The sequence below is a fragment of the Aulostomus chinensis genome, chromosome 4 (genome assembly GCF_037954235.1).
Source record: "Aulostomus chinensis isolate RoL2024-O1b breed Wild chromosome 4, RoL_Achi_v1.0, whole genome shotgun sequence".
Lineage (NCBI taxonomy): Eukaryota > Metazoa > Chordata > Actinopteri > Syngnathiformes > Aulostomidae > Aulostomus > Aulostomus chinensis.
Window position 1 is genome coordinate 7,621,123 of NC_141323.1, and position 27,869 is coordinate 7,648,991.

At 50.3% G+C, this 27,869-nt stretch overlaps 1 protein-coding gene across 2 annotated transcripts; it reads left to right on the forward strand.

The window, feature by feature from the left end:
- Nucleotides 1–26,804, forward strand: tmtc1 (transmembrane O-mannosyltransferase targeting cadherins 1). 2 transcript variants are annotated; one of them, XM_086201404.1, is made up of 19 exons: nucleotides 1–431; nucleotides 6,130–6,307; nucleotides 11,055–11,128; nucleotides 11,599–11,775; nucleotides 12,160–12,241; nucleotides 12,446–12,549; nucleotides 15,444–15,633; nucleotides 16,286–16,407; nucleotides 17,783–17,950; nucleotides 18,096–18,209; nucleotides 20,885–21,028; nucleotides 21,240–21,348; nucleotides 21,438–21,540; nucleotides 21,906–22,041; nucleotides 23,192–23,336; nucleotides 23,594–23,731; nucleotides 24,291–24,413; nucleotides 25,624–25,701; nucleotides 25,968–26,804. In XM_086201404.1, the coding sequence occupies exons 1-19, from the start codon at nucleotides 136–138 to the stop codon at nucleotides 26,091–26,093; spliced, it is 2,607 nt and encodes an 868-aa protein (XP_086057530.1). In that variant the 5' UTR covers nucleotides 1–135; the 3' UTR covers nucleotides 26,094–26,804. The 2 variants fall into 2 exon arrangements, with proteins under 2 accessions (XP_086057530.1, XP_086057531.1); XM_086201405.1 differs by having other exon boundaries at nucleotides 15,444–15,522.
- Nucleotides 26,805–27,869: the final 1,065 nt, after the last annotated feature.

A 27,869-nucleotide genomic window follows, 5' to 3' on the forward strand; every position in this document is an offset into this window, starting at 1 on the left:
CCGCCAGACATAGAACGGTCCCCGCAGTTCTCCGCGGTCACACAGCCCCTACCTGTACGGCGGAATGGACGCGTTCCGCGGTGTCCCCGGCTCTAACCTCGGCCCGCCAGAGCCGCGGGTGAAGCCCGGGCCAACATGACAGCCCTTGGCCGGGAGAAGAAAGGCCGCCCGCAGCCGCGGGAGGGCGTTCGGCCGGGGACGGCGCGGGCTGCGGGTCGCTACGCCGCGCTGGCCGCCCTTTGCGTCCTGTGCTACGGGAACTCGCTCGGCGGGGAGCTGGTGCACGACGACGTGTGGGCGATTGTCAACAACCCGGACGTCCGCCCGGGCTCCAGCCTCCGGAGCGTCTTCACCGACGACTTCTGGGGCAAGAAGATGTCGGACAACACCAGTCACAAGTCCTACCGGCCGCTGTGCATCCTCTCCTTCAGGTGAGCCCCGAGTCCCGGACTCTCGGATGCGCGGTTCCTCGCTAACCGTCCCCGGGTGGGCGCCGCAGCCTGGGCTGACGTCATGCAGCTGTCACCGGACGGCAAGAAGCAACTTTAGAGTTGTACTCCACCATGACAGTTCTCCATGTAGTGCTCTAATGAGTCGAATACTGCCAACGGTTACTAGAGGATTCTTTCCCGGTACTGCTCGGGCTAACATGGTGGGCTTCCGGTGACAGGAGTGAAGTTTCAGGAGGAATACATTGGTGTGTGTCTGTATGTCACACAGAGAGAGAGAGAGAACCCACCCTTGGTCCTCACAACATGAAAGTGCTGGTTGAAGTCAGGTTTTGGTTTTGGGGTCAAGGGGTCATGGCCAGGCCTCAGGTTGCTTTTCAAAGATAGAAACACAAGTGAGTACGTGTGTTAGACCGCTGTAATCAGTTATGGTGATTGTTTGGGTGGGGGGTTCTGGTTCCGTTTGTGCCGGTGGGAGCATGGCAGCGGTCCAGAACTTCGGGAGGGACTGAGTTCCAAATGTGTGTGTGTGTGTGTGGTGTGCCCTCATCCTCCCTCACCCAGCGTCAGTGGTCCTGTGATAGTCAGGGAGGGTGTTTGCTGGATTTCAGGGCTGTTGGCCATCAGCGTCTCCCGGGTGCGTCGCTCACATGACTTGCTGACATGTCTGATGTCAGCAGCCAGGCCTGATCAGATAATCTGGGGGATAATCTGAGAGTCGGCTGAGGTGTCGCGGGTTGATTAAGGTCGCCTTCAGCCAGATTTCCCTCCTCACGCTTCCTCTAAGCCTGATTGTAGGAAATGATCAGTTACTCCCAATAATCTGAGTGCAACCTATCAAATATTGGTCTGACAAACTAACGACACACAGACTTGAACTCGTCTCCTGATGTCCTGAACTGCCGGCGTGAGACTCGGGTTCATGAGTGTCATCGTCACTCACTGACTGACAGCTGATAGCGGCAAGCAAGTCAGAGCTCGGCCGGCCGGGAGCTTCCAAAGATCAATACACACACATAATCCCAGCATGTGGGATGATTCTATTGATCACTTACAGGCCATAATTCTACAGATCAGATTAAGAAGAGCATGTGTTCATAGGTGTGAGGCAGTCAGAAGTGCCGATCAGTTAATCCATTGTCTGATCAGCTCCTCATCTGCAGATAAACAGCTGTTATTGATCAGATGAAATCACTCACTTCAGTGATGGTGTCATGTCAAACAACACTGACCATTTAACCCAGTATAACCCAGTATAACCCAGCTGTGGCCTGTTGGGCTGGTTGTGTTCATTGTGCTGCACAACTGCAGTGGCGCTTGGATGAGAATGCAGGCTTCCTTCCTCATAAACTGCGTTTCCATCATTGATGGAGGTTTGAAACACAAATGTTCAGATGAAAGTGACAGAAAGTCATCGATCGATCAGTTATCAGCTCCTTCTGCTCCTTGCTCGTTACTGCACACCTGGCAGAAGTAAAGATACTTCGGAATCGCAGACTATGATCTTGGAAATAAAAGCACATGAAGACCAGTTTCCTCCTGGTCATCCCTCTGTCACCAGACTCACGTCTGAGCACACGCGTGTCCTGGTCATCCCTCTGTCACCAGACTCACGTCTGAGCACACGCGTGTCCTGGTCATCCCTCTGTCACCAGACTCACGTCTGAGCACACGCGTGTCCTGGTCATCCCTCTGTCACCAGACTCACGTCTGAGCACACGCGTGTCCTGGTCATCCCTCTGTCACCAGACTCACGTCTGAGCACACGCGTGTCCTGGTCATCCCTCTGTCACCAGACTCACGTCTGAGCACACGCGTGTCCTGGTCATCCCTTTGTCACCAGACTCACGTCTGAGCACACGCGTGTCCTGGTCATCCCTCTGTCACCAGACTCACGTCTGAGCACACGCGTGTCCTGGTCATCCCTCTGTCACCAGACTCACGTCTGAGCACACGCGTGTCCTGGTCATCCCTCTGTCACCAGACTCACGTCTGAGCACACGCGTGTCCTGGTCATCCCTCTGTCACCAGACTCACGTCTGAGCACACGCGTGTCCTGGTCATCCCTCTGTCACCAGACTCACGTCTGAGCACACGCGTGTCCTGGTCATCCCTCTGTCACCAGACTCACGTCTGAGCACACGCATGTCCGTCACTCTACATACAGACTGACACTCTGGACACGTGCCCTGTTACAGCTTGTCAAGGATTCCTGGAGTCGTCACGCCACTGCTGCAGTGTCACTTCTATATGTTTGTGTTACATACAGAGACACACACACACAGACATACAGAGACACACACACACAGACATACAGAGACACACACACACAGACATACAGAGACACACACACACACAGACATACAGACACACTCACACACAGACATACAGAGACACACACACACAGACATACAGAGACACACACACACACAGACATACAGAGACACTCACACACAGACATACAGAGACACACACACACACACAGACATACAGAGACACACACACACAGACATACAGAGACACTCACACACAGACATACAGAGAGACACTCACACAGACATACAGAGACACACACACACAGACATACAGAGACACACTCACACACAGACATACAGAGACACTCACACACAGACATACAGAGACACACTCACACACAGACATACAGACACACTCACACACAGACATACAGAGACACACACACACAGACATACAGAGACACACACACACAGACATACAGACACACTCACACACAGACATACAGAGACACACACACAGACATACAGAGACACACACACACAGACATACAGAGACACACACACACAGACATACAGAGACACTCACACACAGACATACAGAGAGACACTCACACAGACATACAGAGACACACACACACAGACATACAGAGACACACTCACACAGACATACAGAGACACTCACACACAGACATACAGAGAGACACTCACACAGACATACAGAGACACACTCACACACAGACATACAGAGACACTCACACACAGACATACAGACACACTCACACACAGACATACAGAGACACACTCACACACAGACATACAGAGACACACTCACACACAGACATACAGACACACTCACACACAGACATACAGAGACACACTCACACACAGACATACAGAGACACACACACACAGACATACAGACACACTCACACACAGACATACAGAGACACACACACACAGACATACAGAGACACACACACACAGACATACAGAGACACACACACACAGACATACAGAGACACACACACAGACATACAGAGACACTCACACACAGACATACAGAGACACACACACACAGACATACAGAGACACACACACACACAGACATACAGAGACACACACACACACAGACATACAGAGACACACACACACAGACATACAGAGACACACTCACACACAGACATACAGAGACACACTCACACACAGACATACACACACACACAGACATACAGAGACACACACACACAGACATACAGAGACACTCACACACAGACATACAGAGAGACACTCACACAGACATACAGAGACACACACACACAGACATACAGAGACACACTCACACACAGACATACAGAGACACACACACACAGACATACAGAGACACACTCACACACAGACATACAGAGACACACACAGACATACAGAGACACTCACACGCAGACATACAGAGACACACTCACACAGACATACAGAGACACACACACACAGACATACAGAGACACACACACACAGACATACAGAGACACACTCACACACAGACATACAGACACACACAGACATACAGACACACACAGACATACAGAGACACACAGACATACAGAGACACTCACACACAGACATACAGAGACACACTCACACAGACATACAGAGACACACTCACACACAGACATACAGAGACACACACACACACAGACATACAGAGACACACACACACAGACATACAGAGACACACAGACATACAGAGACACACACTCACAAATACGCAAACAGATACTCACACGCATACGCATTCACACACACTCACACATACGTATACTCACACTTATGCACACACACTCTCAGACAAACACACACACATGGTGGTGCTGAAAGTGCAGTCAGAGCCTGTCCTGTCTGCCGTGAACCCTCCAGAGCTCCAGAAAGTGGTGCCAGTGAAGGACGCGCAGGAACGGAGAAGACAACCTCACGTGTCCTCATGACCATCCCGTCCTGATTGTGGTGATGGTCAACAGAGTAGAGGTCAAGGGTCAAGGTCACCATGACCTCATGAAACGGTGATTATAACAAAGTAAATGGAAGCGATAGATCAGTTAGACTGGTGGTGAGATCACGGGAGGGCCGGTGAGTGGAACTGAGAGGGAGGACCTGGGACGGGAGGACAGGGGACGGGACGGGAGATGAAGAGGCAATGATGAAGAGCAGCCGGCCAGGAGCCGGTTCCTCTGGCCTACAGCGTTCAGCCCAGCCTGGTTCTCCTCGTCGCTCAAACACATCAGCGCAGTGGTGAGATACTCGTCCGATGTTCCTCCGAATAATTAACCTATTTTTAGAAGGCATACAACCCTCCTTGGGGTCATAGCCCAGTCCCGGGTGCAGCAGGAGGACTGGAAGAGGCTCCACCCACTGCTCGGGGGGGCTCAGGTCTGTTACATGGGTTTTCACCACATAGTGGGTTGACATTTAGAGATAAAGTTACTTTCTTTAGTATTAGGAGGCGTAAACCTGTTCAAGAGTGCTTGGTCCTGCAGGACTCGGACTGGTGGCGGTCCACGCCACAGATGTGGCACGAGGAAGCTGCTTTACAATCTGATCAACAGGGTTTGATCAGATTGTAAACGTGGTTCAGGTCTACAATGGACCGGCCTGTCCAACTTGAGCCTCTTCATGGTTGTGTTCCTGGCCGGGGCCTTCATTGATCCACATCCTGCTCTGTCAGGAGGCGCCGTGCAGGAGCAGGTTCTGCGTGTTCTCTTCACCTGAGCACCGCCTCAGGTTCAGGCACACCTGGACTCAGAACCCTTCCAATCAAAAAAGTTCAATTCTAGTAGAATACAGCGACATGTACTTGTACTTGTCAGTATCATCAGAAGTACTGCTGTTATAACACACGTGACACGATACAGTATTATCACCATGTGTTGCAGTACTACAGCCTGGAATTACAACCATGGAAGTATATGAAGTATCATGGAAAGATACTGCAATACACTGCTGTGCTGATTTGACCGAGCAGACGAAGCCCAGTTGGAAAACGTTAAAGAAACTCTTCGCTTTTGAAATCAGAATTAAAAAGATTTGAACTTTTCCCTCACCGGCTGGTCTTTTCCAAAGAAGAAGCAACTGTAGTCCAAAAATACTACATATCAGCACAGAATAAAGTATTTTGTAGGTAGTTCAGGAACATCAAACTGAAGGAAGGAGGAAAAGATCTTTAAATATTGGACTGTTGTTAATTTTGTTAAAGTCTCAGCCTGGAACCCAAGGGTGGAACGTGTCTCTTGACTCCTCCCTGCAGGAGGAGGAGCGGCGGTGTCCCCGATACTGAAGCTGAGATTCAGTTTAGTGATGTCACATAAAAGTTATTTACTTGATGAGGTTGGAGAAATGGTGCCTGCTAACATCTTCCTCCTGTGTGACTGCGGCAGGTTGAACATCCTGCTAGGTGGAATGGCGCCTCTGCACTTCCACGTGGTCAACATGTGTTTGCACGTGGTGGTGACCTGCCTGCTCCTGCACACGTGCGAACGCTGCGTGTTCAAAGAATCCCACCTGGCCTTCGTCACAGCTCTCCTGTTTGCAGTGCACCCGGTCCACACCGAGGCTGTAAGTTACACACACACACACACACACACACACACACACACACACACACACACACACACACACACACAAAAACCTCAGGTGGACCCTGAGCCAGGAGTTCTTTAGTGGGACCAGACCAGACAAACAAACCTGGGTCCCCTTCAGCAGGGGATGCGGTAGCTACTAGATACCACAAGTTGTGCTGTTCTGGTTCTGAACCTGGGACCAGTTTAATGAAGAATTTTCCCAAAGGGAAAACTGAGGGTTGTGAACATCGGGCCGCACGAGGCGCTGAGAGAATCGAGCACTGACACGTGGCCCGGAGCTCATTGGAGTCCATGAGGACGTCGGTCCGGCCTTGTCAGCCATCATGATTCTGTTTCTGTTGTGAGATGGTGTGAACAGGAAGTCAAGTTCTGCCTGACCTTAATCGGGCTCTGCTGCCTCCGTGTGCTGCTGTTTCCTGTCAGGAACACGCAGACGCCTTGTGTGTGTGCGTGACTGCCAGGAGTTGACGTTTGCCACCCATCCATCCATCATCCTTCCATCCATCATCCCTCCATCCATCATCCCTCCATCCATCATCCTTCCATCCATCATCCCTCCATCCATCATCCCTCCATCCATCATCCCTCCTTCCATCATCCCTCCATCCATCATCCCTCCTTCCATCATCCCTCCATCCATCATCCCTCCATCCATCATCCCTCCATCCATCATCCCTCCATCCAACCCTCCATCCATCATCCTTCCATCCATCATCCCTCCTTCCATCATCCCTCCATCCATCATCCCTCCATCCATCATCCCTCCATCCAACCCTCCATCCATCATCCCTCCATCCATCATCCCTCCATCCATCATCCCTCCATCCATCATCCCTCCATCCAACCCTCCATCCATCCCTCCATCCATCATTCCTCCATCCATCATCCCTCCTTTCATCATCCCTCCATCCATCATCCCTCCATCCAACTGTCCATCCATCCCTCCATCCATCATCCCTTCATCCATCATCCCTCCATCATCCAACCCTCCATCCATCCATCATCCCTCCATCCAACTGTCCATCCATCCCTCCATCCATCATCCCTCCATCCATCCATCATCCCTCCATCCAACTGTCCATCCATCCCTCCATCCATCATCCCTCCATCCATCATCCCTCCATCATCCAACCCTCCATCCATCCATCATCCCTCCATCCATCCCTCCATCCATCATCCCTCCATCCATCATCCCTCCATCCATCATCCCTCCATCCATCATCCATCCATCATCCATCCCTCCATCCAACTGTCCATCCATCCCTCCATCCAACCCTCCATCCATCCATCATCCCTCCATCCAACTGTCCATCCATCCCTCCATCCATCATCCCTCCATCCATCATCCCTCCATCATCCAACCCTCCATCCATCCATCATCCCTCCATCCAACTGTCCATCCATCCCTCCATCCATCATCCATCCATCCATCATCCCTCCATCCCTCCATGTTCTCCCTCTCCTCCTGTTGAGGGTGGTGTGGGTGGAGCCTATCCAGCAGCCTTCCCCCTGGACAGGTCACCAGTCCATGGCAGGGCCAACACATAGAGACAGACAACCATTGGCTCTCCCAGCCACGCCTACGGTCAATTTAGAGTCTGGATTAACCTGGTCCCTCTTGATGTCTTTGGACTGTGGAGGAAGCTGGAGTACCAGAGAGAACCCAGCAGGAACAGGGAGAACATGGAGACTCACCCAGAAAGACCCCGTGCTGCAGCCGGGGCTCCACCCACAACCTTCTTGCTGGGGGGCCACAGGGAGGACCACTGCTCCACCCACAACCTTCTTGCTGGGGGCCACAGTGAGGACCACTGCTCCACCCACAACCTTCTTGCTGGGGGGCCACAGGGAGGACCACTGCTCCACCCACAACCTTCTTGCTGGGGGCCACAGGGAGGACCACTGCTCCACCGTGGAGTTGACGTTTGTTCATGTTTTATTCACAGGACCAGTGAGGAGGATCAGGTGACATATAGCGCCCCAAACAAGGATCTCTGTGTGCTTCACGTCATGTAACACATGTAACATGCAAGTGTTACAAGTGTGTTAATGATGGGCTGAAGGGGTCCAACATGCGAAATGACAGCAAAGGGCTCAGATGTTCACTGCAGCTGAGATGAAAGAGAATTTATCAAGGGGGGATGTGAGTGAGCCCACATCCAACTCCTGTCCCCAGATGTCTCCACCAGTTTGTCCACCAGCACAACCAGGAAGTCCTCTTTCACTTCTTGTGTCAGTACTTTGTTGGATAAGTTTGTAGTGCTGTGATGTGACTGGAGGACAAGGCTTGTAAACTCAGGATGTCTTTGTCAATGTTATGCAAATGAGCATCTCTGCTTGGACAAATGCTCCAGCTCATAGCAGCCCCTCCCCCAGAACTCCACTGACCTTTCACACACATTCCCCCTGCACACTCCCACATAAACCTGGCAACTCTGCTATTTAGAGTTTCCCCCTTTTATATTTCCAGGTTTGTCACATTCAGCAACAGAAACACAGCCACCTCGTGGACAGAAGTGATGGGTGATGTCACCATGCGTGATGTCACCATGCGTGATGTCACCATGCGGGATGTCACCATGCGGGATGTCATCATGCGTGATGTCAAGCAGAATATCCTGGGCTTGTAGACCACCTCAGGTAGCAGCATGGAGGACAGGGACGAGTTTCTGTCACCCTGTTTTTCAGTCTCAGCAGCGACTGAATGATGTCAGAGTGTCGCTGCTGGAACGGCGTCATGGGTGCGACCAGCTGTCTTCCTCCACGGATGCTGTTGATGGTGGAGCTCCGCCCACTCCTCGCACGTGTCTGAGAGCGAAGGCGGCTGCAGGCCGCCATGTTCACCTTAGTTTAGTCCTCCCATCGATGCACAGATACCTGTAGGTGCAGGGTCACATGACCCGGGACCGGCTGCTGATACTGCTGCTCCTACTGCAGGTTTTGGGGCCAGTGGGGGGGCTGTCCTTGTCCACGGTCTCTCTCTCTCTGTCCCTCTCTTTTCTGTCCCTTCTCCATCTTTGTCTCTGTCCCTGTCTTCCAGTAGGTCAAAGCAGACCTCTGTCCCCATGAGCCTGCGTCTGCTCCACCTTCCTGCGTGGTAGGGCAGGTTCCTGCTGCAGCACCAACACACACACATTCTGCTTCTAGACAAGTGTGACATCAGTGGAAGTTTGCTTCACTCCTCAGCTGCAGCGCTGAGGCTCTTTGTTGCCAGAGGGGATGATTGTATTCACCTCTCGCTGCTGATCATCAGCGGCTGGGGGCTCAGGCCGCTCTGCCTGTTTTCTGTGTCCAATATGGCAGCCGGTCTTTCTGTCTTTCCCTCTCCTCATACACAGTGAAAGGGGGTCCTGTTTCAGAGATGAAAAGCCCCCATTCATCCGCCCCTTCTCTTGTTTCTGCTGATAGCATGCAGGCCATGTGTGGATGCCATCAGCCATAAGTGCTACACACACACACACACACACACACACACACACACACACACACACACACCTCTTTGCCAGTGTAGTCAAGGAGAGATGATGGAGATACACAACCCCTCACACACAGGGAGTGTCTCTGAGTGTTTTTTGGGGGGGGCACTGCAGCTCAGATTCCTGCTGAAATATGGAACGAGCCTGGATGAGCGAGAGGAGGGGTTGCAGCGACTCATCATGTAACGCTGGCTGATCCTGAGAGAAAAGCATTGCTTTATCACCATCTTCACCTCTGCCACTGGATGGATGGATGGATGGATGGAGGGATGGAGGGATGGAAAATGCTCTTTAACGACTCCAGTCCCCCTCCTGTTCCCTACTCCACGCTGTTACTGTAGCGCCACCTATGTACAAACCATAGTCAAACACAGGCCTCTGCCTGTCAGTGAATTCTAAGTCGTCCGTGTGCTGGTGTGGTCGTTGTGGACTTGATGCTCCACCACGTCTGGCAGAAATGTTGTGATTCTGCTTCCACACAGACAGACCACCAGAGGTGTTAGCAGAACCTTCCACCCTGCAGGAGTGGCAGAGGTGAAGATGGTGGTAAAGCAATGCTTTTCTCTCAGGGTCAGCCAGCGTTACATGATGAGCTGCTACAGGGGTTACGTCCTTCGTCGCACTCATTGAACCAATGTGGAACCTTTTAGTCCACGAATAATTGGCTCAATTATAAAGCAGATCCTCCCTGATCACATTAAAGGGGGCTTCCTGCCAGACCTGTTGCTCCTGGACTGGAGCCAACAGCACCAGGTTTGGACCAGGCGTTCACATCTTCATGTAGTTGGTTCTCTCACTGCTGGAGTTGCTCTGACTGCAGCCTCCAGCTGTCTCGCATCCCTGCCAGGTCAATGTCCAACATGACTTCCCCTACTGGGTTTCACAGTAGTTCTAAGCCTGGTTCTAATATCCAACTATAGATCTGCTCCCAGAACCGGTAAGGATGCTTTGATCAGTGTTTGGATAAGAGTGACGGATCTGCGAAGCAGCACTGTACAGTACTTGACTAGATCACCTCGTATTAGAACCTCAGCTTGAGTGCAGCATTGGGCCCATCATGAGACTGTTTGGTTAGACCATGTTGACAGCTGTATTACCCTCATCCCACCAGCAGGGTGGCCTCAGAAGGAGCTCTGGAGCCACTCTTAAGAGCAGAGCTGCATCTCCCCGAGGATATGCAGCACTCAAGTTGAGCGTCTGTCTGTAGCGTAGCAGCTTTCTCTAAACTGTGTGTGTGTTTTGCAGGTGTCTGGTATCGTGGGCAGGGCTGATGTCTTGGCCTGTTTGCTGTTCTTGCTGACATTCCTCTCCTATATTAGGTAAGATGACTCCGCCCCCACACCTTGTGCACACGCGTAAAAGACGGTGATGGATGAAATAACACACAGCTGTCATGCACAGCCCTGAACAGCAGCTTTTCCTTTTGGCTGAGGACTCTGATTCATGTGATCATGTGTGTGTGACCACTATTTAATTTCCCAATATGTGGTCCTTCCTCTCAGTCATGATCTCAGTTAAGGAGAGAGACCCTTCACCAGGGAGCCGAGACCCAGGCTAGTTAGCTTAGCCCAATGGCTAGTAGTGGGTGGGAAGTGTTAGCATCAGCTAGCTCATGTCCAGGCTAGTTAGCTTAGCCCAATGTCTGGTAGTGGGTGGAAGTGTTAGCATCAGCTAGCTCAGGTCTAGAATGCTGGTGTGTCCAGCAGGAATCCTCCTCCTCCTCATGATCAGAAGCAGCAGTCGCTCTTCTAGTCTGAGAGCTCATCTGTCCTCTCTATCTGTCCACCAGGAGTGTGGGTCTGGACATTTCTGAGGACTCGCTCCCCTCCACCGTCTCAGTCGCGTCTCTACTGGCCAGTCTGCTGCTGGGCACCTGTGCCATGCTGGTGAAGGAGACGGGCATCACTGTGCTGGGAGTGTGCGTGCTGTATGACACACTGGTGCTCTGCCGCAAGCCTCTCTTCCAGTAGGAACTCTGACTGCTCTTCATTTATGTTCCTCATGATCCACACACACACACACACACTCACTCACACACACACACGGTCACTGTGTGTGTGAACCAGTGTGGTCTGATATTAGATCAGACTGTCAGACTAGTAAGTACACTGGTTCCAAGGTAATTATGAAAACGTGTGTGTGTGCGTGCGTGTGTGTGTGTGTGTGTGTGTGTCTCTCTCTCTCTCTCTCTCTCACACACACACACACACACACACACACACACACACAGGTAGCTTCATCCACCTCTCCATCAAGAACGGAGCTCATCCGCTCCCACACTGGACACTATGTTTGTGTGTTGACGTTCCGGCTGACCTGACCTTGACTGTGTCCCTCTGTCCATCCTCAGTCAGCTTCCTGGATCCCGACTCAGACGTCTCGTCCACACCTGCAGGCCCCTGATCAAACGAGCCGCCGTCGTCTCTGCATATGTGAGGATTCTCTCCATGACTGCTGGTTTGATTCTCAGTCCTGATGTACTAATACTGCTCCTCTTGATGTACTGATGTACTAATACTGCTCCTCTTGATGTACTGATGTACTCATACTGCTACACTTGATGTACTGATGTACTAATACTGCTACTCTTGATGTACTGATGTACTAATACTGCTACTCTTGATGTACTGGTGCAGGTTGTGGTCATCATGTCAGTCAGACTCTGGCTGATGGGAGGATCCATGCCTCTCTTCTCAGAGCAGGACAACCCCGCCTCCTTCTCACCTCACCTGCTCACCAGGTCAGTCTGACACGCACACACATGCGCACACACACACACACACACACACACACACACACACACACTCACAGTCACAGGAGGGGTAACAGAGTGTTGAATGAAAGACTGATGTGAGGTGTGTGTGAGAGAGCGAGAGATCATCAATGAATCTGAACTGTGCTGGAGGGCCGAACCAGCACTAACCTGAGCTTAGTTCTGCTCAATATTAGTTTTCTCCCATGTTAGAAGCAGTAAATCATATACTTTGATTAGCTGCTACCAGTAATCAGAAGTACAAGAATATTCTGTCAATATTCATGTCAACTTATGCATTGGGTTGTAGGTCGAAGAGTAAAATAATCCTATAAAAGGAATAAACAGTTTTTATTACATTTTATTTTTAATTTGCAAATCTTCATAAAAACTGACAGGTGATGTGCAGTTTGTCCAAGAGAAACTGATCAACTTCATCAAACAGCAGCAAGTGCTTTGATGTTCTCAGGTCTGTTCACTTGTGCGGTGAGAAAAATCCAGTCTGTGGCGTTGCAGCGGTTCAGATCGAACCTCAAACACAGCGACTTGTGGACCAAACGAAGAGCACGGCTTTACCTTTGACCTCTGGAAAGACATGTTCAGCAGTCCGTGTCTCGTTGAAAGGTGGCATTCAGAGTCAACCCCTTGTTTTATCGTGAGCCAACATTTTTAAGGAGTGAGGGGTCGCTGGCTCACATCACCAGTCGCTATGCAGACAGACACATATACATGCGCCCATACGCATTAATAAAAACGGCAGGCGTTTCAAAGTAAAAGCAGCACAGCTGATTCGGATGCACAGCATAAATACTTGTTCATTTGTGTTTATGACTGACGCACCGCGGGCCATGAAATGCCCAGGTCTGGTCTAGAGTGTGACAGTTTGGTGCTGTGTCTCCATACATGTTCCCATACGTGTTCACATACATGTTCCCATACGTGTTCTACCATCTGCATGACAGGGGTGAACAAGATTTGGATCCACAGACATACAGGCCTGTCCTAAGATCGCTAACAGTGACAGCATCATGGCACCGTAACATCAAATACAGAAGCAGCTGTATGGACCCAGTTCTTCTCCAGCTGACCCAGTTCTTCTCTAGCTGACCCAGTTCTTCTCCAGCTGACCCAGTTCTTCTCTAGCTGACCCAGTTCTTCTCTAGCTGACCCTGTACTGTTCTCTCTGACCCTGTACTGCCCTCTCTGAACCTGTACTGCCCTCTCTGACCCTGTACTGCCCTCTCTGACCCTGTACTGCCCTCTCTGAACCTGTACTGCCCTCTCTGACCCTGTACTGCCCTCTCTGACCCTGTACTGCCCTCTCTGAACCTGTACTGCCCTCTCTGAACCTGTACTGCTCTCTCTGACCCAGTTCTTCTCTAGCTGACCCAGTTCTTCTCTAGCTGACCCTGTACTGCTCTCTCTGACCCAGTTCTTCTCTAGCTGACCCTGTACTGCCCTGGACACTGTACTGCCCTCTCTGACCCAGTTCTTCTCTAGCTGACCCAGTTCTTCTCTAGCTGACCCAGTTCTTCTCTAGCTGACCCTGTACTGCCCTCTCTGACCCAGTTCTTCTCTCTCTGAACCTGTACTGCCCTCTCTGACCCTGTACTGCTCTCTCTGACCCAGTTCTTCTCTAGCTGACCCAGTTCTTCTCTAGCTGACCCTGTACTGCTCTCTCTGACCCAGTTCTTCTCTAGCTGACCCAGTTCTTCTCTAGCTGACCCTGTACTGCCCTGGACACTGTACTGCCCTCTCTGACCCAGTTCTTCTCTAGCTGACCCAGTTCTTCTCTAGCTGACCCTGTACTGCCCTCTCTGACCCAGTTCTTCTCTCTGACCCTGTACTGCCCTCTCTGACCCTGTACTGCCCTCTCTGACCCTGTACTGCTCTCTCTGACCCAGTTCTTCTCTAGCTGACCCAGTTCTTCTCTAGCTGACCCTGTACTGCTCTCTCTGACCCAGTTCTTCTCTAGCTGACCCAGTTCTTCTCTAGCTGACCCTGTACTGCCCTGGACACTGTACTGCCCTCTCTGACCCAGTTCTTCTCTAGCTGACCCAGTTCTTCTCTAGCTGACCCTGTACTGCCCTCTCTGACCCAGTTCTTCTCTCTCTGACCCTGTACAGCCCTCTCTGACCCAGTTCTTCTCTCTCTGACCCTGTACTGCCCTCTCTGATCCAGTTCTTCTCTAGCTAAGCCTGTACTGCCCTCTCTGACCCAGTTCTTCTCTCTCTGACCCTGTACTGCCCTCCCTGACCCAGTTCTTCTCTCTCTGACCCTGTACTGCCCTCTCTGACCCTGTACTGTTCTCTCTGACCCAGTTCTTCTCTCTGACCCTGTACTGCCCTCTCTGACCCTGTACTGCCCTCTCTGACCCAGTTCTTCTCTCTCTGACCCTGTACTGCCCTCTCTGACATTGTACTGCTCTCTCTGACCCAGTTCTTCTCTAGCTGACCCAGTTCTTCTCTAGCTGACCCTGTACTGCCTTCTCTGACCCAGTTCTTCTCTAGCTGACCCTGTACTGCCCTGGACACTGTACTGCCCTCTCTGACCCAGTTCTTCTCTCTCTGACCCTGTACTGCCCTCTCTGACTCTGTACTGTTCTCTCTGACCCTGTACTGCTCCCTCTGACCCTGTACTGCTCCCTCTGACCCTGTACTGCTCCCTCTGACCCTGTACTGCTCTGTCTGACCCTGTACTGCTCTCTCTGATCCAGACCTGAAGGACTGATGCCAGTGTAGATAAATCCCTCCTGCTCCAGGCGTGACCTTGAGAACCTCCTTCTCTCCTCAGCTCCTATCCTGAGGAGTTCTGGCACTTGCCGATGACACAGTTTGAGTAATAGTTGTCTGTCTCTCCCCTCTATCATCTCTCTGTCTCAGGTTTTTGACCTACTCCTTCCTGTTGTCCTTTAACGCCTGGCTCCTGCTGGCTCCGGCCGTGCTGTGTTATGACTGGCAGGTGGGCAGCATTCCTCTGGTTGAGTCGCTGGGTGATATTCGCAACATGGCCACATTGTTGTTGGCGACGGTGATGGTTGCCCTCTGCATCCAATGCATTCTGTCACTGCAGGTAAGACCAAGACTGCGGCCTCAGCTGGAGGGTGTCTGAGACCACATTTCCCATGAACCCATCTGGTTCATGATGCTTGAACTGGTCTGAAGGGTACCCCTCCTCGACCTTAGCATGCAGTAAAGTTTTGACGTGGCGTTATTGACCTCACGGCGAGTTCTGAACTGTGGTAGGTCCTGCTACTATGTACAGGAACCGCTAAGAGAGATGTGTGTTTGTGTGTGTTTGGCCCGTTCACACCTGAGTGACCCAATCACTAGTGGTCAACCTCAATAGCAGGTGTAAACACACTCAAACCATCCGCTGGTCTGATTGCTAAACCACATTCAGAGCTGGTCTGGACCATCTGGAGACGTTCTCCCAGTGTTGAGAACACTAACGTGTCCTGGGGCACGTTGAAGGAGCCTCATCAGCAGGTGAGGAGGAAATACCACCACTGAGTAGGCGAACGGCGGTGGATCACTCCAAGGCCTCGGCGGGTTGGTTGGCTAGAAACGAGCATCGCTGTGCTTTCTCTCTTTTCTGCATGTCTCCAGCTGCACTGCCTGCTCTCCTATCAAAGGGTTAATGTCTCTGACCCATCAGCTGATATCCCTCCCTCTCCCTCTCTCCCCCTCTCTCCCTGTTCCTCTCCCCCTCTCGCCCTCTCCAGAGGCAGGAGAGCAGGGAGGTGCTGGTGGGAATGTTGTTTCTGGTGTTTCCCTTCATTCCTGCCAGTAACCTTTTCTTCAGGGTGGGCTTCGTGGTGGCTGAGCGGGTTCTCTACATGCCCAGGTGAGTGTGTGGGGACGTGGAGGTGAACCTGGATCAAAGTCTCCAGATGTTTCATACAACACACTCATGACACAAATGGAGCAGGGCCACAGTGTCTAATTCATTTTGTTTGGAGAGACCCAACAATTGAGCAGGAATACCTGAGACAGCAGTGATGACATGAGGGCGGCCATCTGCCTCGACCAGTTGGCCTGAGGGAGAGACGGGAGACTTAGCCTGACAACAACGAGCTAGGCATAGTTGGGGGCGTGGCCTCCTTGAGATGCTACAGTTTTCGTCTCCATCTCAACCACTTATGGCTACCTGCTTTTCTCCACAACCATTGAATGATGTCACACTAGCTCCACCCACTTCCTCTACATATACGGTCTTAGTGAAAATCTTGTGATTCATTCTGAAGAGTTCTCTCACTTTAACCACCCCTGCATGTTTTCCCTCTTTAGTTTCACTGAAATATATTTTCTTTGACGTTGTTTTATTTTGGGGATCAAACTCGTGAATGGAAGGCTTCGTCAGACGCCTTGTGGAAAGGGTGAGGTGTTCTCTAACGTGTGTACATCCCGTTTACACATTTGTGAGCCCAGGTCACTTTTCCTGACGAAATTACAAATTCCGTTGTCTTTTTTATTTCCACTGTTAATTTCAGTGACTATTTCACATGTTGTCATCATACTTTGTAGATGAATATGTCATTTTTATCCTTCAGTGTTTTAGTTGAGGTCAAATTTTGTTTCAGTTTCCATCCATCCATTTTCTATACCGCTTATCCATGAAGGGTCGCAGGTTTGTTCGTTACAGTCTAGTTTAGTCAAATTATAGTTAGTTAGTCAAGAGAAGTTATTTCATGAAGGCGACTGTCTACTGACTGAAATCACTGTTGTGCCAATGTAGGCTGTTGAATGTTTGACATTTAGTTTAAGACAGTTGTTGTTCATTAATGGTGTAACAAAACCAGGTGAGCTTCGTCCTCGGGGCTAACGAACCAGACAGGAGAGCAGAGGGCACACCACTAAAAGGATAGACAGTGAAGAGCCAGAGTTTTTACAAGTGGCAGACGACACGAGAACTTGACTTGAGTCTTGAGGAGTTTTAGTATTTATTTACCTACTAACAGCCTAAATGGAGCTGGTACCTGGACAGGTACTGCTCAAGTGTGGGAGTGGGGCGGGGGGGTCGTCGATCAGGACGACCAGGCATTAAAACAGCAACCCTTTGTGTCAGAAGGTCACTTTCGCCATGAAGTGACAACTTTCCTGGCATCATAACTCAGGAACACACTAGGCAGATCTCAAACCTATGAAGTGTTTGAGTATGTTGTTCTGCGGTATCAGCTAATAAGGAGCTCCGTCCTCACCTGTGTCCTCTGCTCCTGCAGCATGGGTTTCTGTATCCTGGTGGTTCACGGCCTGAGTCGCTTGGGCTCGGTGGTGGGCCGTTGGGGGACCACACTCCTCAGTGTGTCCGTGCTGCTGCTGCTGCTGCTCTTTTCCTGGAAGACAGTTCAGCAGAACCAGGTCTGGCTCTCCAGAGAGGCTCTCTTCAGGTGTGTTTCAGTATGTGACCCTCCTACCAACACCGCTGTCTTGGTGCTAAATGACTCATGAATCAACGAGATCTTCGTCACACCATTAATACATCACCTCTCATATCAAGTCTGTTCCTCTCCCTCCTCTTCCTCCTGATTTTAGATCTGGTATCCAGACTCTTCCTCACAATGCCAAAGTCCACTACAACTACGCCAACTTCCTGAAGGACAGCGGTCGGCACACAGAGGCCATTCACCACTACAGCACAGCGCTCAGGTCCGACTGCTCCCAGGCTCTCAGTTGTTACTGAACTGAGACAGAAAAGAGAGGGATAGAGACAGAGAGCAAGAGGAAGGAGGAGAGAATGATGGACAGACGGGGACACGAACAGACTGGAAGGAGAAAGGCGGCATACAACAACAACTCGCTACCAATAACCACATCTACAGGTTCAAAACAAGCAATCAGTTCCAGCATAGCATGAGCAGTTCTATGGTAGCGAGCACAATGCTGAAGCTAATGCTAATACAGTACTGAGAATACTGATATAAATACTACTTGTACTAATACTAAAACTGGAGTTACGGGTGGCAGCTGGAGCCTCTTCAGGTCTGGAGCCTCCTCCAGCAGCACCAGGATCTGGGAAGAGGGGAGAAGAAGAGGAGTTGGTAACACGTATGAGGACAGGAGGAGGAGAGAGAAGCCCAGTGCATCATGGGAGATCCCAGCAGTCTGAGCCTATCGCAGCAGATCTAAGGGCCAGCCTAAGCAGTCCTGACTATAAGCCTGATCAACAAGGAGGTCTTAAGTCTGCTCTTAAACCTAGAGAGGGGGTCTGGGTCCTGGACTGAAACTGGGAGACGGTTCCACAGGAGGGGAGCCTGATAGCTGAAGGCTCTGGCTCCATTCTACTGTTAGAACTCTAGGAACCAGCAGGAACCCTGCATCCTGGGAGTGAAGGGTTCTAGCTGGATCATAGGGGACTAGGAGCTCTGTCAGGGATGAAGGAGCCTGATTGTTGAGGACTTTGATGGTAGAAGAAGAATTTTAAATTCTGTTCTGAATCTGACAGGGAGCCATGCAGAGAAGCAGTCCAGGAGAGACCTGGTCTCTGCTACCAGTTCTAGTCAGGGGGGCAGCAGAGAGAGACAGAGACAGAGAGGCACAATGTGGGGAACCTACAAGGTCCTGTCTGACCGTGCAGCAATAGTCACATTCCTATTTGTTTGGTAGTTAAAAAGAAAAATCCCCATCTGATAGATTCTGAAGTCAGCATTTCTTTAGACTCACAGTTTTATTGGACTGTTTGTCCCAGCAGCGCCAGATGTGTTGCATTGTTTGTGGGCCTTTTGAGGGTCTTGGTTGAATGAGTGCAGCTTCAGAATGTTCCCAGGGTTCGCTGCCATCCTGCAGCAGCAGGGCTACCGAGGGGCTTCTGCTCATCCAGCAGCTTTCATCCAGCTTGTAAAACCCAAACCCACCAAAACTACGGCGATTCTCTTTAAATACCCAGCCTCTGCATCTTTTCTGCCTCTTGTTTTCGGTCCCCGAGAAAGGCAGTGAGTGTCAGGTGTCCCTCCCTACTCCTCTTATTGCAGAGTGTTGTGTCGATTCCCAAAGTTCCTCCTCTCGTCAGTGTTGTTTGCTGCAGCTGTAGCAGCACAAGCAGAGGGCCGGCTGTGACAGTCAGGGCAGCGTGCCTCCTCTAGGTGGCGTCATCCTGAGCAGCAACGTGCGGATTGTCTCATTGGGGTTTGTTGCTGTGTGAGTTCAGGTTCTGCGATGATCCGTCCAACATTCGTCAGGGACATAAGTGGCACATCTGGCTCCTCAGGCACCGAGGCTTTGAGCTCCTGCTGCAGACACAGATCAGGCTTGACCTCTGACCTCCAGGTCAGGATCAAAGGGCATGTGGCGCTGGCAGGAACCACAAACACAAATCAACACACACTCACAATCACACACACTCACAACCACACTCACAATCACACACACAATCACACTCACAGTCACACACACACTCACAATCACACACACTGACAATCACACTCACAAACACACTCACAACCACACACACACTCACAATCACACTGACAATCACACACTGACAATCACACTCACAATCACACACACTGACAATCACACTCACAATCACACTCACAAACACACTCACGATCACACACACACTCACAATCACACACACTCACAATCACACTCACAATCACACTCACAAACACACTCACAATCACACTCACAATCACACACACTGACAATCACACTCACAATCACACACACTGACAATCACACTCACAATCACACAATCACACTCACAATCACACACACTCACAATCACACTCACAATCACACACTCACAATCACAATCACACACACATACAATCACAATCACACACACACAATCACACTCACAATCACACACTCACAATCACACTCACAATCACACACAATCACAATCGCACACACTCACAATCACACACACAATCACAATCACACACACACAATCACACTCACAATCACACACAATCACAATCGCACACACTCACAATCACACACACAATCACAATCACACACTCACAATCACACTCACAATCACACACACTCACAATCACACACAATCACAATCACACACACTCACAATCACACTCACAATCACACACACACACACACACACACACACACACAGTGGCTCCTGGGTTGAGCTGGCAGCCCAGTAGGACTTAGTCCAGATCTCTGTGTGCTGGCTGCCAAGGTTTTGATCTCAGAGACACAGAGGTGAGGCTGAGGTGGTGTAAAGAAGAAAGAGCGAGGAGGCGCGGCAGGCAGGTCATGTGACAGCTCGTCTGGACAGGATTCAGGCGCTCTCTGATTACCAGTGCACAGTAGAGACTTTCATTTCCATTTTGAATTCAAATCATAATAACGTCTTCTCTCAGGTTATACCCCCGCCACGCTAGCGCCATGAATAACCTGGGGACGCTGACGCCCAACCCGGAGGAGGCCGAGCGCTTCTACAGGAAAGCCCTGGACATCAACCCTCAGCACAACAGAGCTCTCTTCAACCTGGGAAACCTCCTCAAGTAAGACGTCCAGCCTGCTGTCACGTCCATAGATCATCATCGCAGGTCTACAACCACTCAGTTCAGTGTCTAGAACACAAGGCCACTCCAGCCAGCTGTCTGGAGGAGGCGGGATCAAACCAGCAACACTCCCGTGGCAGTGGTTGTTCTGATGATGATATCTGTTACTCATGGGGACGACGATGCTGATGAAGATGATGTTGTGATCCAGGTCCCAGGGACACGAGGAAGAGGCAGAGAAACTGCTGAGGGACTCGATTCACTTTGGTCCATATTTTGCTGACGCATACTCCAGTCTGGCGTCTCTCTACGCTGAGCAGGTGAACCCTCTCACACACAGGAGCAGCACACCTGAGCTAACCACGCCGAGTAAGTCTTGTTTCAATCCTGCCTTTATTGTGTCCCTCAGAAACGCTTTCCTGAAGCCAATGACGTGTATGTGAAAGGGATCGAGAACTGCCCCGACAGCTCGGACCTGCACAACAACTACGGCGTGTTTCTGGTGGATACGGGTGAGTCGGAGAGTCCCGATCAGGACTGATTGATGAGGAGCTCTGTTTACCTGCTTCATTGGTTTGTTAAATGCAGGTCAGTCAAATGTCGGCCCTGACTCGGCCGTTGTTGTGGAGCAGAGGAACTCCTCATGGTAAAGCTGATTTTTAGGTGAGGCCACGCCCCCTGGCGGGCTCCCAGGCCTCTGAGCCCCATCCCATCATTCACTGCATCAGACAGAAGCTCCTGTGTCTCTCATGTACAAGGGAATTGAACGTGTGTCTAAACAAATGTGCGGATATTAAAGATGGCAGTAGAGCGGTACCGGAGCAGGTCCCCTGGGCCGGCTCGACTAACACCACCTGGGCTCATTCATGTCCTCCAGGAGAGGGGCAGCTGGCAGCCGCTCACTACCAGCAGGCTGTGAGACTCAAACCAGCACACTATGTTGCCATGGTGAACCTGGGCCGTCTCCTCCGCTCCTCCAATGAGAACAAAGAGGCTGAGTCTTGGTATAAGAGGTAAGAAAGACGTCTCGCGTTATAGTTAACACTGACCTTTGACCTTTACTGTTCCTGGTATTACCCCGTTGCCTCTGTCTGTCGGGGGGGTTGTTTTCATTTGTCAAATAAGTGCATTTACGTATTTCACTGTAAATGTTTCCAGGCTTGAGTGACTCACAGTTCCGTCCTCACTCACACGGAACAACAGAACGTACTTGAATGTGGATGCACTTCTCAAAAAGCCGGGTTTCCTGCCTCGTCTGAGCCTCATGCTGACGAGCTGAAGGCTCCTGCTCTCAGCCACAAACACCTGATCGTTGCACTCACGCACGAATGAGGATTCTTGCACTATTCCCTGTTATCACTTGCAAACATGATTATATTCTACATAGTATTTAAACGCGGTGATCATAAAGTTCAAAGTTATTGAACTGTTCTGTTAAAAGGGAGCTCAGACATTCAACTATCATTCAGTCTTCGTCTCTCAGTTCATTTCTGTTCAGGACATTTGACCACGGCCGCACACGTTTATGTGCTTTTAAAGTGTACTTTGACAAACACGAGAGAACGTGGCCGTGTTCCGGGCTACTTAAATGATAGAACCCCTTCAGTCCAGTAGGTTGGACGTGTGCACACCCGCTCCGTGCGACAGCACGTTCTCATGCGCATCCACACACGTGCTTCATGTTCACCGTCTGCAAGGAAACATCCGAGAATCTTAAAGTCCACAATAGAGACACAAGCAGGTCCACCCTCACAAATGGTGGTGACCATCTGAACTCTGGACGTAGCCTTCAAACACTGGCAGCAGCCAGAGGGCGTCCAGCTCCCCGCCGTCCTTCGCTGAGTAACGGACCTGCTGGTTTATGTCCGTGAACGGTGTTGTGTGTTCTGATGGTCTGGAGGGTTCCAGGTGTAACGCACAGACGTTTCTCTCTTATATCTCGTCATATGTGGATATTCTTGATTGTAATCATTGTTGGTTCCTCCTTGAGGAACCTCAGTGAAGTGAAGTGCTGTCATGGAGGTGTGGCTGTACAGCAGGAACCTTTCAACATTTGTTACATCTTTAAATATAAATGAAGCATCATAAGAAGGACATCCAGACAGAAATGTGAGACAAGTCACAGTAACTGCCAGAATCATGACCTTTGACCTCTGCCCACAGGGCGCTGCAGGTGACGAGGAAGGTGGACATTCTGACACCACTAGGGGCGCTGTACTATAACACAGGTCGCTACGAGGAGGCACTGCAGGTGTACAGAGAGGCTGCCGGCATGCAGCCAGACAGCACCGACATCTGGCTGGCTCTGGTGAACACACACACACACACACACACACACACACAGAGGCAGGCAGACAGACACACACTCAATCTCCATGTGTGATTGTGTGGCAACTTGCTGCCATATTCTGCTCAACCATCTGTCAAGCTTTCAGTACTTTGCCAAGTCACCAACAAATAATCTCTGTCTCTCTGTTGCACTCACGCACACATACGCGCACACACACACACACACACACACACACACACACACACACACACACACACACACACACACACACTCAGGCTCAGGTCTTAGCCATGGCTGGTCAAACCAAAGAGGCCGAGAAGATGACCATGGACATCATATCCAGAGAGGACAGCTGCATTGAATGCTACCGCCTCCTTTCTGCAATCTACAGCAAGCGTGGCAACCACACAGAGGTGTGTGTGTGTGTGTGTGTGTGTGTGTGTGTGTGTGTGTGTGTGTGTGTGTGTGTATTGTGTGTGTGGAATAGCACATTCAGATGATCACAATCAGAAATGTTAGACTAGTTGGTTTGCTCTAATGGTTACCATGGAAACGAATCTTTTCTGCTTTGCATCAGACCAGCAGCCATTAGCTGCCATCCTCCTCCTCCTGGTTTCTGTCTCCTGTGAGTGTTGTCACCAGTGGACCAGAGGTAGAGCAGAGCCACCTCTGACCTCTGACCTTTCAGAGCAAGAAGACTCCTTATAAGGGCTACTCGTCCGTAGTCATGACTTTTCTTAAGAGTGCGAAGATTCACCGACGAATCGATTCACACAACCTGAGTCGAATCATTCAGCCGCCAGATCAGTCGCTCAATCAACAACGTTCACTCTCCCCACCACCATGAGGCAGCTGTTGTTACTGTCATACCTTAGATATGCTGTTGTGCAGCTTGTGACAGTGTGTGTGTGTGTGTGTGTGTGTGTGTGTGTGTGTGTGTGTGTGTGTGTGTGTGTGTGTGGATGGTGCCAGGCTCTGGATGCTCTGGACCGGGCCCTGCAGCAGAATCCCAGTGATCTGACCGTCAGAGCTGAGTTGTATTTTTCCAAAGGGAACCAGCTACGAGAGATGAACCAGCTGGACCGGGCCTTCGAGGTACACCTCAAAACGTTACACACTGATACTTCTTCCGTGTGTTTCCAAAGTAAGAAGACATGGAAGTTCTGTCGGCCCTGTTTCTGTTTGTCATGTTTGGCCTTGAAAAGCAAGCGTTGTCATGCAGAAGCAACCCAGGAGTCAGAGTGGAACGTAGTTCCAGAGTCACGCTGCTGCACAGCTTAAGCTCTGTTTCACTCACTTCCTGCATTTCAAGATTAAAGTGATACTGCACCCCAAAAGTGTATCTTTCCTTTGAAGTACTCCATAAGAGGAGTATTTAGCTCACAAATAAGTTTTTCCTCTCTGCATCACTTCTTAGCAACTCCAGAATGTAGGAAAAAGCAGCCATGTCTATGTAGCTTAATGCTAATGGAGACTGACGGCTCACACAGCAGCTCATCCAAAGTGAGAAGTTTCGTAAGCGGATCCCACTTATAATCACAAAGAATACTTCAATAGTTTTGTACCTGCAGTATTTGGATGCAGTGAAAAGAATTTATAGACATCAGATACTCAGGAACTAAAAGTACGGGTTCCATATCTCTATTGGCACATGGGCAGTATTAAAGGAACCTACTGAGCTCTGTTGGTCTCACACAGGGAACCTCAGTAGAACAAATACTGGAGTACACACTGAACATGAGGAAACACAATGCAGCTTTGCCAGAAATCCATGGTTCCTGCAACTTGCTGTGTGTGGCTTCAGCAGCAACGTAGCGCCTGAGGCTGCAGGCAGCAGCAGATGAGAAGAAAACATGGAGGAATCATGCAGGGACTCATTTACTTCTCTTCGTTCGTTTACTTGTTGGAGCAAAAGACAAAAACTACAGCACAGATTTGATCTGGATCAACCTGTGAATGTCCATGTAGTTGAAGTCGACTCGGAACAGTTGAGGTTTGGGTTACGAATCCTCTGACAAATGCACTCTCACTCTTAGAGGCCTCGCTCTTTCAAACCAGCAGGAATACTGCAGTAGTCTGAGTATGTGTGTGTTTGTATTCCCTGCCGACTTTTGAGTTTAGCCAAAACTACTGAAACTCCGTAGACATTCTTCCCTCCTCGTACTGTAGCTGTGCCGAGGATCCCGTTCACGTCTTGTGAGAGTTCCATGACCGTCCCTAAGCACCACCTTGTGGCGGTCCTGGAACCGGGAGGTGAAAGTGAGATTGTAACATCAGACTAAGCAGGAGCCATTGTCTCCCCCAGAGCTATAAAGTGGCTGTGGATCTGAAGCCGGACCAGTCCCAGGCCTGGATGAACATGGGGGGGATCCAGCACATCAAGGTAACTTTCGTGGTGCATTCATTCTCTGCTCCGGAAGACGGGATCTGCTCTTGTACTGGTACTAGTACTGGTACCGGTACCAGTACTAGTACCAGTACCAGTACTCACTACATGTGTGTAGGGGGAGGAATAAGGAACAGCTCCTGGTCACCAGTGAAAGAAGTCAGTAATGATCACGTCTCGTGTGTTGTATGGAAGGTCATTCACTTTGAGACTTAACAAAAAGGCAAATGTGTGTGTGTGTGCGTGTGCGCGCGCGTCTGCAGGGAGACTACGCAGCAGCCAGGATGTACTACCAGAGAGCTCTTCTCCTCAGCCCTGGTTCCAAACTTCTGAAAGAAAATCTGGCCAAGCTGGACCGGCTGGAGCGGAAGCTGACTGGGGGGGCATAGACCACTTGGACGCGACGTCCTGGAACCCTGATGGAAGCAGGTGTCCGAGGACAATCTGAGCTGGTTACTGATTGGCAGCAGAGGTGGAGACTGGATGAGGACCAGCTCGCGCTCGCCATCAGCTCTGACACGCATGTCTGTGAGGGACGACAGACTTTGATTTCTTTTTAGACTCATTTAACATGGAACAGAATAGTCGAGGTTTATTGAGCCTCCCACCCATCACGCGGTCCCTTTCAGCGAGGTCTGCTGATGATCATGTGATCATGGCCACAGAGTCATCGAGTTGTGAGTTATGTTTGCAGTTCTGGTGATGAGACTGATGACACTGCGTCTTCGACCCCTCTCACAAACACTTGACCTTCCATATAGAGGCCGTGATGTCATAAGCAAGTCAGCGAAGACGACCAGGAGATGCAGCTGAAGGCTGCAGAGCTGCAACGAAGCTGTTTGACATCGCTGGTTTGATGGCGTTTCCTTCCTCTTGTCATTTCTGAGATGTAGTCAGACGCCGTATGAGGTTGTGGAGGCTCGACCGCAGCGCAGCACCTGAGGCCCCGTCAGCAGAGTGAGGAGCAGCACACTGTACCTGTCCAGGTTGTGGTCGCTGCTCGTTGTGGTTTTGTGACATTGTGACTGAATTGTGTTGTGGGATGAAAATGAAGTGACGACTGCAATGACTGAGTTGCACCGACAAAATAAAGTCTATGTTTTATTAAAAGGTGTGTGGACGGCTGCTTACGCTTCAATTCAGCTGTAGAAGAAGAAGAAGACCTTCATTGTGAAAATTCCTCCTGTGTGTTACAGCCGCCCCTCCCGAGCGGTCAGGGACCAACTTCAGTCCTGGTCCCGATGCGTCGGAAACCCAACCAATCTGTTGCACAGCAAGTGTGTGTTTCAGCGACGGCCAGCAGCACAGCGCCCTGCTTGAGCCGGACCACTGTGTGTGTAGGAGCCGGTACTGAGCAAATACTGAGAGTATACTACTACTAAAGGTACTACACCAGGGGCTCCAGCTGTCAGCTGATGGAGAAAATTTCTCCATCAGCTGACGAGAGCACTGATATCAGAGGCTCCGCCCACTTACTTATTTTCACATATTTATAAGATAAATCATTGTGTTTGATCAGTGACTGGTACCAAGTGGATCTCTTCACTGGGATTTCAGAATCCCCCAGATTGACTCATCCAGTTAAAACTGTTCAGATTATCACCGTATTTCGGCAGGTGTGTCTCATGCCGCCTTCTAATTGGCTGATGAGTGGCCCCTCCCTCCCTGACTGGACCCCAGCAACCCCAAGTCCAAAAAAAAGCTCAAATTTTGTGCAACAAATGTGAAGTCCACATCAAAATACATGTACATTTTTTTGACAATTGTAGCCTGACACCGAGTTCACGACTCGAAATTTATGAGAGCTGCTATTCTCATTACGTTGTTCCACCCCGGTCCACACATCAATCACCCACAGGTCGTAGTCCAGTGGTGCTTCGGTCCAGAACGCCACAGCATCAGAGCGCGCACCATCAACCTGTGTGTGTGTGCAACTTCGGCTTCATTTCCACTCATTTCCATTTCCCCACAAATAAAATAACAACACAACAATCAATGTAGTGTCAACCATGCGGGCTCTAAGTGTCTGCTGTAAGATCTTATAATATACAAGTTAGAGCCGTTTTAAATTTGTGACAGTAGACACAGAAAAATAAGATCAGCCCTCAAACTGTTGATCTGTGTTTCTTGCTGCATTTTTTCTTCTGTTTACAATCACTTTTTAA